At 55.0% G+C, this 14,457-nt stretch overlaps 1 protein-coding gene across 1 annotated transcript; it reads right to left on the bottom strand.

Annotated features, from left to right (window-relative positions):
- Positions 1-8,505: 8,505 nt before the first annotated feature.
- Positions 8,506-12,728, bottom strand: CCDC189 (coiled-coil domain containing 189). The gene is made up of 7 exons (XM_014949706.1): positions 12,702-12,728; positions 12,169-12,316; positions 10,411-10,575; positions 10,251-10,321; positions 9,603-9,719; positions 9,398-9,515; positions 8,506-8,622 (listed from the first exon to the last, which is right to left on the bottom strand). The coding sequence occupies exons 1-7, from the start codon at positions 12,726-12,728 to the stop codon at positions 8,525-8,527; spliced, it is 744 nt and encodes a 247-aa protein (XP_014805192.1). The 3' UTR covers positions 8,506-8,524.
- Positions 12,729-14,457: the final 1,729 nt, after the last annotated feature.

The following is a 14,457-nucleotide window of genomic DNA, read 5'->3' on the forward strand; positions in this document are numbered from 1 at the left end:
GAAGTTTGGGGGATCTCAGGGGATTTTGTGGAGTCCTTAGGGGGTACTTTGGGGGTCGAGGGGGGGTGAGGTTGGGGCATCCCAGGGTGTATTGGGGGTGTGGGGATCCTGAGAGTATTCTGGGGGAGTCCTAGGGCAGTTTTGGATGGTCCTAGGGGTTAGGAGGGGGATTTGAGGGAGTCCTGGAGAGGGGTGTTGATGGTTCTGGGGAGGCTGGGGGACCCCAAGAGGGTTTTTGGGATCCCGGGGTGGGGGAGGGTGGAGGTCCCAGGAGGAGGCTGGGGGTGTTCAGGGGGTCCCGGGAGAATTTTGGGGCGTCCTGAGTGGACTTGGAGCATACAAGGGTGTTTTGGGGGGAATCCAATGGGGGAATTGGAGCATCCCAAGGCAGTTTTGGGGCATCTCAGTGAGATTTTGGGGAGTCCTGGGGGGGCTTGGAGCATCCCAGGGGGATGTTGGGGTGTCCTTGGAGGATTTTGGGGGCTCTTGGGGCAGTTTTGGGGGGCTTCTTATGGGGGGATACCCATGAGCCCCATGGGTATCTCCCCCTAAAAGAGGGGTCCTGTCCCTCAGGGGGCGGGCCTCCCCCCTCCTTTCAGGCAGCCGCAGGAGAGAGTATGCCTCCGCCCCCTCTCGCCCTCCCTGGAGGCAGAGCTGGATAGGGAGGTGGTGCTGGAGCGGGAGACACGTGTCATGGCCGCCGCCGCTATTCTGGGGGTGGGGAGAGGAGAGGAGAATAAAGGGGATACGTGCTCCTCAAGCCCCGCCCACTCCCAGTGCAAGCGGAGGGAGCTCATGGCCCCGCCCTCTAGCCCAGACCTCACCCCCCAGCCCAGGCCACACAGCCCCCAATGGGGTTAGCGCTGGGAGCCAGCCCAGGCCCCGCCCCCTTCCCCATAGACCACTCTCCCCAGCAGCCCCCGGTGGGTCATTGCTGGGAGCCAGCCCCGGCCACGCCTCCTTCTCCATAGGCCACGCCCCCAGCAGCCCCCGGTGGGGTTAGTGCAGAATTGCAGGCCTTGCCCCCTTTATTAGGCCACGCGCCATTGGTCCCAGGCCATGCCCCCAGTGGGGTTATTGCAGAGAAGGCCACACATCCTAGGGTTGGGGGAAAGGGAGAGAAGAGGGCACTGTGACATCACACATGACTTCACAAAGGGTGGTGACATCACACGTGGGTGGGTGGAGGGTGACCTCACACGTGACATCACGAGTGATGTTATTGCTGATGTCACTCCCTCCTGGCCCCACACTATGCTTTCAGTCCAGATGTGGGGCACTGGGGAGGGAGGATCTGGGGGTGGGTAATTAACCTCCAAAGCAATTAATTACCCCCCATGGTCATTAGTTAACCCTGTAGACTCGTTAATTAATCCGGGGGGGGGGGGGGCTAATTACCCCCACAAGGTGACATTTACCTCCATAAAGTGGCAATTACTCACCAGGACAGCACTTAATTACTTCAGGAGGGATTAATTAACCCTTCCATAAGCCTAATTAACCCAGAGTTATTAATTGCTCTCTCCACAGGGTTTATTTATCTTCCAGGGGAATTAATGGCCTGCCCAGGGTGGCATTTGCCTCCCCAAAGTGCCAACTAATGACTCCCATAAAATATTAATTAAATCCTGGGGTAATTAATAATCATCCCCAGTGCCCTTAATTCCTCCCAAGGACAATTAATTAACCCCCGCTGAGATTTATTGCCATAGAGTGCTGATTCCTCCCCTGGAGCAGCAATTAATTACCCCAATAATAGTAATTATACCTGGAGTAATTAATTACCATCCCGTGGGCTATTAATTACCCCTTAGGGAAATTAATTACCCTCCTTCGGATGGAATTTAACCCCATAAAGTGCCAGTTACCTTCCTGGGGGGAGCCAATTACTGACCCCAGGTGGCTTCATTACCCCCCCGAATATTAACTAACATGTGGGCCAATTAGTTACCCCCCCTAGGGCATTGATTACCACCGATGGCCATTAATTACACCCTGAGAGGTGGGATTCAGTCCCTAAAGCGCCACTCTTACCCTGGGGAGGGCAATTAACAACCCCAGGGGGTCTTAATCCCCTCCCCCCGGGTTATTAATGACTCATCATGAATATTAATGAGCTCTATGCATATTAGTGAGTGTGTTCTGTTTACCCTAAGGAACTCCTCTGCTGTGCAGTGCCCAGTGCTGTCTGGGTGGCAGAGGTGAGGAGGGCTCCTGCAGTGACCATGTCGGACAGTGACTGGAGAAGCACAGGTAACTGTCACATTGGTTGGTCAAACTACAGGCCAACAGGGGCTATAAATTACTGTTCCACCCACTGCAAACGGAACCTTTACCACTGTCAGCCCTCGCCATCTGTACGACCTGAGAATCATGGATCAATGGGATGCTGTTGAACTCCAGAGGACTGTCAAGCTGTCGTGCGGGTTTGATCAGTGGTGGTAATTGCTACTTCTTGCTGTGCTCCATAACCCTGCCTCTGCTTCTCTTTTCTGCCTTTCCTATCCCTCTGCCTTTTCTCTATTGCCATTTAGCCTCATTTTTAGTTAACAACAGCAAAGCTACAGTAAAGGGCATCTGACCTCGTTTGCATCTTAATAGCACTCTCAGAATTATTATAAGCCCCTTCCAGACAACCAGACAAACCATGTGACCCCGTGGCCACAAGCATGGCACCAGTGAGATCCCTGTGGCAACTCGTGGGTCCCTGTGGCCACCAGCGAGGTCACATTTGCCACCAGTGAGGTCCCTGTGGCCAACAGTGAGGTGACCATGTCCACCAGTGATGTCTCCGTGGCCACTAAGCAAGATCCCAGTGGCGCCCAGTGATGTCCTTGTTGCCAGCATCAAGGTCCCTGTGGCCACCAGCGAGGTTCCTGTGGCCACCAGTTCTGTCTCCATGGCCACTATCCAGCTCCCCATGGCCATCAGTGTGGTCCCAGTGGCCACAAGCGACGTCCCTGTGGGCATCTTTGGACCCCTGTGGCCACCAGTGAGGTCCCCGTGGCCTCCAGTGATGTCTTTGTGGCAACCTGGGGTCCTTGTGGCCACCAATGAGGTCCCTCTGGCCACTAGGGATGTGACCATGGGCACCAGTGAGGTTCCTGTGGGCACCAGTGGGTCCCATGGTCACCACTGAGGTCCCAGTGGCCATGAGCGAGGTCCCTGACACCTCTGGTGAGGACCCTGTGGCAACCTGTGGGTACCTTTGGCCACTGGTGATGTCTTCATCGCCACAGGTGAGGTCCCCATGGCCACTTGTGAGATTCCTGTGGCAACCTGTGGGTCCCTGTGGCCACCATTGAATTCCCAGACCTCAAGAGGACATGGTCCTGGACAACCTGCTCTAGGGGAGCCTGCTGGAGCAGATGTTGGACCAGGCCATCTCCACAGGTCCCCCAATTTATTGTCATTCAGACAATTATTCTATGACCCTTCCCACCCCTCCCCACATCAGGAAAAAAACAAGGAAACACAAGGATTAACAAAGAAACATATTTAATAGAATAATAATAAAATAATTCACATTAATAGCTCTATAGAACCAGTATTGATCCTGATGCCAGTATAAAACAGACAAGGATTCCAGTCAGGCCTTGCTCTCAGCAGGAAGATGTGGACTCCCAGCAGGGACAGCAAAGGTGGGACACGGGGAGCACCGCGGCTTCGGGAGGAAGGGAAGGGCTCAGGGGTCCAGCAGCGGGGCAAGGAGTTCTCTGGATGGCCACCATCAGGGGAGAGAGAGGGAGAGCTGACGCTCAAACCAGAACGCAGATTCAGTCAGAAAGGAGAACAGCTCATTTTATTGTGGACATCTGGACATCGATGGGGCAGTCTCAGGAGTCACAGCGCCTCAGCCGGAGAAGGTCCATCAGCACCTGCAACGACAGAATCTGAAAGCTCTGCTAAAGCCAGAGAGGCAGGAGGAGTCAGGATTTGGTTCCCCTCTCTTTGGGGAACAGCATTGATGAGGCCTTCTTTATGGCCCAGAAGAGAGAGCTGTCGCTGGCCTTGTCCCCGGGATGGCTCTGGTGCCTTGTCCCCACGGGCAATGCCCTTGGAGGCCCGCGCATGTGCAGAGAAGCTGGGTGCCCCTGTGGCACTGAGCAGCGGGGCTCCATCGGGAGCCCCTGGGGAGCTGCCATGGAGATCTTCCCAAACCCTGCCCAGCACCATCCCTCGCCGCCCCCTGACAGCCAGCGGGACCCCATAAGAGCAGTGTTCCCAGTTGGGAAAGGTGGACAGCAGAGCCTGGTACACACCTGGCCTTGCCAACCTTCTGCACCTTCTGGCATCTTCTACTGGCTCCATCCATGAAGGCTTTTCCTCTCTTCCTCCTCTTCTTTGCCACGTGGCTTTCACTCTCCTCTTCCCAGGTCCGTTTTCTCTTGTGTTGTCTTCTCTTTTCCTTATCCTGGGCGGAGTCTGCAAATCTTTCCATCCCACAGGGGTATTAGTTCAGGAAAGTCACAATCACCCCCAGTCAGTTCTGGTTTTAACCAAAAAGCAGCTCATTTTACCTCTTTTCCACGGAAAGCCTCCCCATTTCTTCTGGGTGCCCCAGGGAGCCTGCCACGCTCTTGGGGGTGGTTGGAGGCAAAGCCAGAGATGCCAACAAGTGAAATGTTGGGTTGGCTGGTGGCAAGAGAGAGCCTGGAGTCGTAGGCGACTGTTTGCCAAATGGCTGCCTTAGCTCTCCAGAGGAGATCCCTTTGGCTGCTTTGGCTCAGTCACACTGTGCTCACTCCCCCTGCCCCCCAAAATAGAGACTTGATAAAGCTCTGATGAAGTAGGACCTGAGCAAAACTCCTCTGAAGGTGACAACTGCTCCCCTCTGTCTTTTTCTGGGCACTTTGTAGGTGTTGTGTGGCATTAAGCACAGGCCTAGTGCATTGGAGGAACAACCTTTGCAGTTCCCCTCACCAGGGATTATCCTGGGGACTGGGAGAACACCCCAAACACATACCAGCTCTCCTGCCAGGCAGAGGCACAGCAGTGACTTGGCCTCATCAGCAGCTCCCCTCCTCCACCAGACGCGCTCTCCCCGTGCTGGGGGACCTGAACCTACCTCTCCCGATTCACACTCCACCACGGCATCGTCCTCAGCTTCTTCGATGATGTTTGGCTCTTCTAAAGGCAGAGTGAGGAAGAAAGAGCACGTGCAGCCCAGTGAGTCCTTGGAAGGCAAAAGCCGCTCAAGCAGCACCCACCCGAGGCCCTGCCCCACTGGTGTTTTCAGCCCCCCGAGCCCTGTCTGCAGCCTTGGGCTCCTCTTGCAGAGCTCCCCAGGACCAAGCAGAGGCCAGGAGAGAGAGAGGGCTGAGAGGACCCCACTTGGTGCCCAGCCCCGCCGGAAAGGACGCGGAGGTTTCTGGCATCCCCAGCCCGTGAAGGGGCTCAGTCCCTGCTCTTACCTCTGCCTCTCTGCGGGGGGGCTGGTGACTCCTGGGCTGGCGCTGGAGGGGAAAGGCCGGCCATCTCCTCCCCAAAGATGTCGGTGGCGTTCTCCAGGAGGAACTCCAGCAGCACCTTCACCTGCCCACAGGAAAGGCTGGCTCTCAAGCCTGCTGCCTGCAGGGGCAGGGGCCAAGCAGGCTCTTCCCCTGCGCAGCCTGGCCTCTGCTGAGGGGGCGGCTGTGGCTGTGGGGCTGCTCTTGGCGGCAGCCCCCCCAGCAGCACTTGCTCCCGAGAGGAGGCAGCCAGGGAGCTGGGGAAGAGCAGCCCGGCTGGCATGGGCCAGGAAGGCTGCAGGCGGCCGGTGGCTCCAGCCTACCTTCTGCGTGGCCTCCAGAAGAGCCTCCTGCTGCAGCCGGAGCCCGCCTGCCCTGGCGCCTGGGCAGCAGCCGGGCTGCGCCGCAGAGCAAAGGGCCAGGGCAGCCCCCACCTCCAAAGCCTGCTCCTGCTGCTGCTGCTCCCTCCTGCTGCAAAGGAGAAGAGAGCAAGAGCCCCTCAATGGAGAGTGCCTTGGGGGCCAGCGCTCCTGCAGCCTGCCCTGCTCCGCAGAGCCGGCGTGCCAGCGGGACAGCCTGGCCCAGCCCTCGCCCTGCCCTCCTCCAAGCTGTGGGCAGCAGCAGCAGCAGCAGCAGAGGCTGCCTGTCCCCGCACAACCCCGTCCAGCGGCCGCTGCCCAGCGGGGCTCCTTGCTCCTCCAGCTGACCTCCTCCCTTGGGCTGCCCAACCTGCATGGCCACACTCAAGGGAGAAGGCGGCACGGCTCCGCCGCTGCCAGGAGCTTGCCTTTCTTTCTTGCCCAAACTCACCCGCTGCTGAGCGGCAACGTCCCCCTCCCTGGCCAGACGCCACTGGTGGAGGCCCTTGCTTGGCATCAACCCTCTGCGCTCCCCCAGTGCCACTACTGGACCCTCTCTCCTTCCCACACAAGCTCCCCCCACTGTGGGGGGAGCCCACCTGGAGCCACAGCAGCAGTTGGCCTGGCCCATCCCGCCCAGGACAGGAGGACCCTGGCCGTGCAGCAAAGAGATGGCGCGGCCGCTCACAGCGAGGATGGGGAGCGGGGTGCCGGTGCCGGGGCAGTGCTGCTCCAGCAGAGCCTGCCTCCTCCCAGCACTGCTCTGTGCCAGCACAGCTCTGTCCTGCTGGACCCAGGTCTCTCAGCCTTTCCTTAGTAGACAGGTGCTCCTTTCCCTGGAGCAACCCATCTTTGTGGCCTTTGCTGGACTCTCCCCAGTAATTTCTCATTAGTTTGTTAAGTCCATTTAGTGCATGATTGCTCAGCTTCATCTCCTATAGCAGACCCAGGACTGAGCATTCTCACCCAGGCTTCAATTTTCTTGAGCCATACCTCGAATTTCTCCATCCTCCGGCATCACCCACCAAGTACAACCAGGTCCTTGAGCAAAAACACTCCCACAAGTGGGTTTGCCTTTGCCCGAGGCAGGAGAAACCCAAACACTTTTCTCTGGCATATTCTTTTCATGCACCACAGGGACTTTATCTCCTTCTACAGTATGTGAAATGTCTGATTGAGCAGGACCAGCTCAATTGATGGATCCCCTGGTGTTCACTAACCTTCTGCTAAATGCTTGCCCCAAATTTTAAAGGTTCCACCAACCCATTGCTTTCAGGGTAGTTTTTAACAGTCCATTGTATCACTCAATTTTCCCAGAAGCTGGTGCATGAGAGAGCAAAAACAGGGGCTATGAGTATGAAGAACGAGCCACTGTAGGAGAAGATCAGGTACATCAGGCACCTAAGTCCATGGGACCTGGTGAAATCCATCCATGGGTCCTGAAGAAGCTGGCAGGTGAAGTTGCTAAGCCGCTTTCCATTATATTTGAGAAGTCGTGGCAGTCTGGTGAAGTTCCTACTGACTGGAAAAGGGGAAACCTTTTCCAGTCACCATAACCTCCTTTTTCAAAAAGGGTAAAAAGGAAGACCTGGGGAACTACAGGCCAGTCAGTCTCACCTCTGTTCCTTGCAAGATCATGGAGCAGATCTACAAGGGAAAGGAAAGGGAAGGGAAGGGAAGGAAAGGCAGCTGGGCTGGCAGGGTCTTACAGCAACTTGGCAATGACCAGTTTCTTCTGGAGGAGAAGGCAGTGCCTCTAGCTCCTCTTGCAGCCCTGGGTCATTTACACATCCATGGGGACCTGGCATTTTTGGGGTGAAGAATAATAGCTTTTTTCAGATGCCATTTCTATACAGCTGGAGCATCTGTCACAGCTACACTCTACTCTTTGGGAGAGAGCACACAGATACAGATTACAGAGGTGCTCATCTCACCATTGAAGCTTCTAGGGCTGGGCTGACATATAAGAGAGTGGTCTGGATGAAGCAACCTGCAATTCTTCACCCCTATAAAAGCCTGAGCAGGCAAAGCTCTGAAGGCATGTTCAGAAGAGGTGAACTAGGCCTTTTTTTTCTCATGGATACGCCTTGACAAATCACAGTTGCTTTACAGTCACCTGAAATCATGCACAACCTTTAAGTGTACCTAGGGTAGACCAAAATTCCAAAGCAAGTATTAGGTTGCAGCAAACTGTGAATAAGTGAGGTGGTGCCATTCTCATAGCACAGTTACTGAAGCTCCTACTAGTCTATATTGTTTTCAGCTGTTGCAAGAGACTACATTTCTGAAAATAAATCGCATTTGCTATTTGGACCAAGGCCACCAGAGCAGCCACATTCATGGGGGCTGCAATCAATATATAAATATATCGTGTGACAAAGGGGTCTACATGCTTGGAAATGTGTGAGGAGAGGAAGAGAAGGGAGAATCTGAGGATATAGGAGGAGATCCCAGAGAATATGGGAGTACCAGTAGATCTGCAGTTCCCTAGGGGTATCCCAGAGGCCATATGGAGAATACTAAGAGGATCCTAGGGGCATGGGGGCAAGTCCCAGAGATGACACAGAGATGCTGGCAGGGTCTAAGACCTTTATTGCCCTGACAAAACCCTTGGAATCTTCCAAGGTCTTTCTTGCCCCTGGGTGAGGCTTGGTGGAAACCAGAAAGGTCCTCCTTGACCAAAGGCATCTCCAAAGGGGGAAGGTAGGTCCCAAGCTAATTCTGAGTACACAGGAGCCCTGTCTGCACCTCCTGGCTCTCTCCCGGAATCACTTGGACAAGCTTAGCCACTGCCACCTCCTGTAACAGAGACCCTGGGGACACAAAGACATAGGTCATGGTCTGGTATCAGAGGTGAGGGAACAGGGAGCATGGGAAGACAGCGTTCAGGGCCTGGCACTGAGGAGACAGGGCACATAAGGGGCCCTGTGGACAAGGAGGGGATATGAGGGAGCAGAGGTCAGAGCCTAAAACTGGGGGTACATACAGACAGGACATGCAGGATGAGAGAAGTCAGGGATTAGGGCTTGTCACCAACAACTGGGGGAGAAGGGATCCTGGGGACAAGGGGATGGAACAGAGTACAGCAGGGACATGGAACACAAAGGACATGTATCACCAGGAACACAGCAAGATGGGGAGAAGACAGGGGTCAGGACAAAGTGCCTGGTCGGCAGGGAAGAACATAGGGGAACTGGGGAAACAGGAGGACACGGGGCAAGGCATGACATGCTTCTGGAGATTCCCAGTTGTACTCAACTGGTGACCCCAACCCTTCTTTGTGATTCAGGGTGCCATCCAGACTCCCTCCCAACACCTTGTAACCCTGAGGGCCTCCTTGATCCTACCAGACAACAAGGTGCTCTACCTGACCCTCCCCATAACCCCAAGGTGCCCATTTGACCCCGCCAGACCACTGGTTGCCCACATGAACCCAGAGCGTCTTCCATGACCCTTGCCCATGGTGCTCCAGCCCTCTGAGATGCTAGGGTGCACCCCAAATCTGAGGGTGTCCCCTGCTTACCCAGGGCTCCCTCATTACCCTGTGTTTCCCCAGAACCCTCAAACCCACAGCCAGGGGGATCCGACCTGTATTGGGATTCCCAGGGGTCTCTCCTTCCTCCTCCTGCGGGAGAATGGTGGGCTCCTCTCCCTCTTGGCAATTCTCGGGGCCTCCCACATACACCAGGGTGAGGTCAAGGCAGACCTGGTGGCAGGGTCAGAAGACAGTGAGTGGGATCAGAGCAGGCCTTGTCCCCCACTGCACACCTACATTCGACAGTGCCAAGCTCACCTGGGGTGTGAGGACGTAGGCGTAGAGCTTGGTGTGACGAAGGACCGTGTCGAGGACGTGGGATGCAATGCGGGCCACCTGGCTCAGCCCAAACATGGCCACACTGACTGGGGGGCACTGCAGGAATGGCATCATGGCAGAGGCAGGCAAGGGACAGGCAGGTTTGGGAAGCATGCAGGGAGCATACAAGAGTAGAGGAGCATCTGAGCTGCATCTGGGTAGTGTGAGAGGTGGGAACATGCCAGGAGCATGTTGGGGGAGTAAGGGTGTAGAGCAGAGGGATGCATGGGTCCTGGGGAGCCTACAGGAGTGTACAGGCTCAGCGAAGTACATGGGGAAAGTGCAAAGAACAAGTGGGCACCATGTGCCAGGAGTGTGCGGACACCAGGAAGTGTCTGGAAAGCACACAAAGGGAGCAGGGGTCCTCTAAGTGTGCAGGGAGTATGTGAGGACCATACAGGCTTCAATAACTGTGCAAGGAGAGTGTGACTGTCAATAAACGCAACAGGGTGTGTTCAGGGAGTTGTGTGCATGCCAAGAAGCATGTGAGGAGTGTGCAGGGAGCAGGCAGGTATGACCAAGCGTGCAATGGGCATACAAGGAGTGCACAAGCACCAATAAGTCTGTGAGGGCCACATGAAAACTCACATGCACAGTGTGGCGCAACAGCAGCTCGCTGAAGTAGGTGTAGCACTCCTCCACATCAGGCAGGGGTGTCTCTGAGGTTGGGGAAGTCGTGGTGAGCTCCACCAAGGCTCCAAGGCTGAACCTTATCTCCTTTCCCGTCCCCTCCTGCCCCTGCCCTCACCTGTGCACATGGCAATGGTGCGGCGCATGATGGCCAGCAGGGCTGAGAGTGGCCCTGGGGCCAGGTCTAGCTCCTTTCCCAGCTCCAGGGCCCCCTCGTAGGCATCCAGAATGATTGGGGGCCCTGGCAGAACCTCTGTCAGCACACTGAGGGAACAGAGACACCCTAGAAGTGACAGGGACACTAGGAGGGAACAGGGGCAGCCTGAGAGGCATGACAGGGATGGCCTGAGAAGACACAACAAGGAAACCAAGAGGGACCAGAACACCCTTTGGAAACTCAGTTTGGGCAGATGTAGGGGGAAGAATGGGGGCGTACTGGGACAGCTCAAGGGGCCTGGAGGAAGACGCTGTGACAACAGGGCACAGGGAGGACACCTAGAAAACTGCTAAGGGGAATGGGGACACCAGTGGGAGATATTGGGATAGAGAGAGGGAATATAGGCACCCAGGAGTGGGTTCTAGGGTATTCTGTGTGGGACAGGGACATTGGGACTGACAGAGAATTGGGATACTATGGAGAAGACATGTAGACTAGGGGAATACTGGGGTGTGGGGAGTGAATGACCTTCCGGGTGTCTCAGTGGTTTCCCCGGGGGTCCTCAGGTAGGGACCCAGTGGTCCCATGAGGGTCTCAGGGGTATCATGGGTGTCTCAGAGTGTCCTAAGTTTTGGGGTGTGGAGGGGTGGGGTGTGCCCAGAGGCATTCCTCAGGTCCGTAGAGTGCCATCTCTGTTCCCAAAAATGTTCTGGGGTTGTACCAAGAAGTCCTGGAGTCCCCACAATGTCCTAGAATGTTCCCTGTGTACCTTAAGGGGTTCTAGGTTCCCCAGAATCATCCCATAGTGTCTCCAGAGTGCTCTGAGGGTGTCCAGGTGGTTGAGCCTACAGGGTGTCCTAGGACTCCTAAGGTTTTCCCCTGGGATCTCAAGTATGCCAGGGCAGTCTCAGGATGTTTTGGGTGGTCCCACGGTGTTTCGGGTGGTCCCAGGTGTGCAAAGCACTTTGGGCAACCTGTCCCCTCACTTACAGCCATCGATCCTGGAGGGTTGGGGCTGTCTGAAGTCGCTCCATAGCCACCACATCCAGATCCTTCCTGCAGGGAAAGGCCTATACCGAGGTATGTGGGGGAGGAGGAGATGGGGACATGGGAGAAGACAGGGACAGTGGGTTCTGGTGGGAGCAAGAGGCATGAGGGGATGAAGGCATGAGGGGACCCAGCTAGGTAGTTGTGAACACAAGGACCTGGGGAATCCTGGAGGGCAAAACAAGGGACAGGAAGGATGCAGGGACAACTGGGGACATTTGAGAATGGGGTAAAGAGAAGACCTGGGAAGTGGCTGGGGACATTTCAGAACAGGCTTGGGGATATACTCACCACACACAGATCTCGGTTTCATGGCACCGGGGCTGGGACAGAAAAGGTAAGGCTGTGAGCACTGGCAGGGCCACTGCCCTTCACCACGTCCAGGAACAAGGCTGTCCCCAGCACCACCCCTTGCAGGGCCAGCACCAGCCCCACCTAGGATCAGGGATAGTGTGTCTGCAATCCAACTGCTGGGGCCATTGCTGTCACAGCCCCAGGGATAGGTGCGTCCCCGACCTCCCCAGCAATACCACCACTGCTCCCATAGTCAGGAACAGAGACTGGGTGCCTCCAAGCTGCTGTTGCCAGCCCTGGGGCAGAGGTGTTCCCAGCCCCAGCAGGACTGTCTCTCCCTGTGGTTGTTGATAATATCACTGCTACTCATAATGTTACCAGCACTGGTGCCACTGATATGAATGACACCATTGACAAAGACATCATCACTAGTAATGACTTTGGCCCGTTTTCCGACACTGTTCATGATACTGTTGCGTATAATGTCATTTATACCTGTAACATCACTGATGCCCCTGTAAAAGCCCTGACGTGACAAAGCGCAGGTTAATCAGTACTGTGTCACTGCTTCTGTCACAGCTGTTGGCAACGTGACTCGCCTGTCACCTATATGTTGTAAAAAACAATGGTGATGTCACAATTCCTATTATGCCATGGGCACTGATAGCTTCACGGCAGTGGCAAAAGTACTGATGATTATTACTAGTTAGTAATTAGTGTTTGCTGTGTGGTGAACCATAGGGAGGCTATTTGGGACATCTCCAGTGATGTCACCAGTGCTCGTGATGTCATACCCACGATGAATCCTACTACTACTCAAGAATCGCCAGAGGCTCTGTGGCCCAGGACAGTACTGCACCCCCCACGGCTGCCAGGGTGACCGTCCCACCCGGTGGCCATTACCCCCTCACCTTCCCCGGCCCTGCTGTGCTGCCCATGGCTGCCGTGCTCCAGGCTGGAGCCACGGGGGGCCAATGGGAAGAGACTTTGCTGCAAGGTGGGGAAAGCAGTGACCAATCAGAGAGGCCCTCGCTGGGAGTGGCCAAGCTGATACCGATGGTGCAACCGCCCAGGGGCTAGGAGGGAGTTACCTGCTTCCTTCGGAGTAGATGAAGAAAAGTCAGACATGGGCAGGATGCTGTGGTTTCACAGTCTGCAAAAGCCAGTGGGGTGTCCTGCTCTTCAGTTTTGAGAACCACAGGAAGCTATGCTGGTCTGGAGAGCGTGGGAGTTGTAATAGGGTAGAGGTATAGGGTAAATGGGGTGACAGAGTTGATGAAGGGCCATTAATTCTCCAGAAAAATATTTCCAAATGTCAGGGGGAGAAAATGTTAGAGGCACCCCATTTCTGGGTCTGAGGTGCTGGTTGGTGTGCACCCTCTGGTGAAAGACCAGAAGCTCTGGCTGGGTATACATTCTCCATACATTCACTACATGTTTTCATCTTTTCTATTTACATATTTTTACCACACGTTCTCTGGAGGCTACTGGTACCCGTGGGGCTGGGCTTACCTCATTCAACAAAACCCCTTGTTTTAGGTGCTGGATTGTGAGGCAGGGTACAGGTTATTTAAGATCTTTAAAGAAGTATCCATTAAATTCTCTCTGTCTCGTACCATACTGCAGAGCACAGGTTCACATACTTCCAATTGACTTCCAGCCAGCATTTGGCTGTCATAGGAGTGTTCCCACCTGGTTCATGTAGAAGGTCTGTTTCTGCAGTGGTAAGTGCTTCCTTCCTGCCACAAAACATGCACTCTCCTTGCAGCTTTAGCTGGTACAGATGGGACTTAGTGAATGGGAAATGCAGGATATTCATACATCAATACATCAAGTTCAACATATCCATCAATGACCTGGATGAGGGGACACAGTGTATCCTCAGCAAGTTCACTGAGAACTACTTCCTTCCTGCCACAAAACATGCACTCTCCTTGCAGCTTTAGCTGGTACAGATGGGACTTAGTGAATGGGAAATGCAGGATATTCATACATCAATACATCAAGTTCAACATATCCATCAATGACCTGGATGAGGGGACACAGTGTATCCTCAGCAAGTTCACTGATGATAGCAAACTGGGAGGGCTGGCCGACACTCCAGAGAGCTGTGCCACCATCCAGCATGACTTGAACAGGCTGGAGAGCTGGGCAGGGAAGAACTTAATGAGGTTCAACAAGGGCAAGTGTCAGGTCCTGCACCTGGGGAGAAAGAACCGCAGGCACCAATATAGGTTAGGGGTGGATTTTCTGGGAAGTACTACTGAGGAAAGGGATCTGGGAGTCCTGGTGGATGGCAGGCTCTCCATGAGCTGCAATGTGCCCTTGTGGCCAAGAGGGCCAGTGGAATCCTGGGCTGCGTAGGGAGAAGTGTGGCCAGCAGGTCAAGGGAGGTCATTCTCTCCCTCTACTCTGCACTGGTGAGGCCACAACTGGAATCCTGCATCCAGTTCTGGGCTTCCCAGTTCAAGAGGGACAGGGGACTACTGGAGAGAGTCCAGCGTAGGGCAACCAAGGTGATGGAGGGATTGGAGGATCTCCCTGGTGAGGAAAGGCTGAGAGAGCTGGGACTCTTTAGCCTGGAGAAGAGAAGGCTGAGAGGAGACCTTATCAATGCTGACAAGTGTCTAAAGGGTGGGTTGCAGGATGATGGAGCCGGACTCTTTC

Source organism: Calidris pugnax, unplaced genomic scaffold (assembly GCF_001431845.1).
Source record: "Calidris pugnax isolate Ruff unplaced genomic scaffold, ASM143184v1 scaffold192, whole genome shotgun sequence".
NCBI lineage: Eukaryota > Metazoa > Chordata > Aves > Charadriiformes > Scolopacidae > Calidris > Calidris pugnax.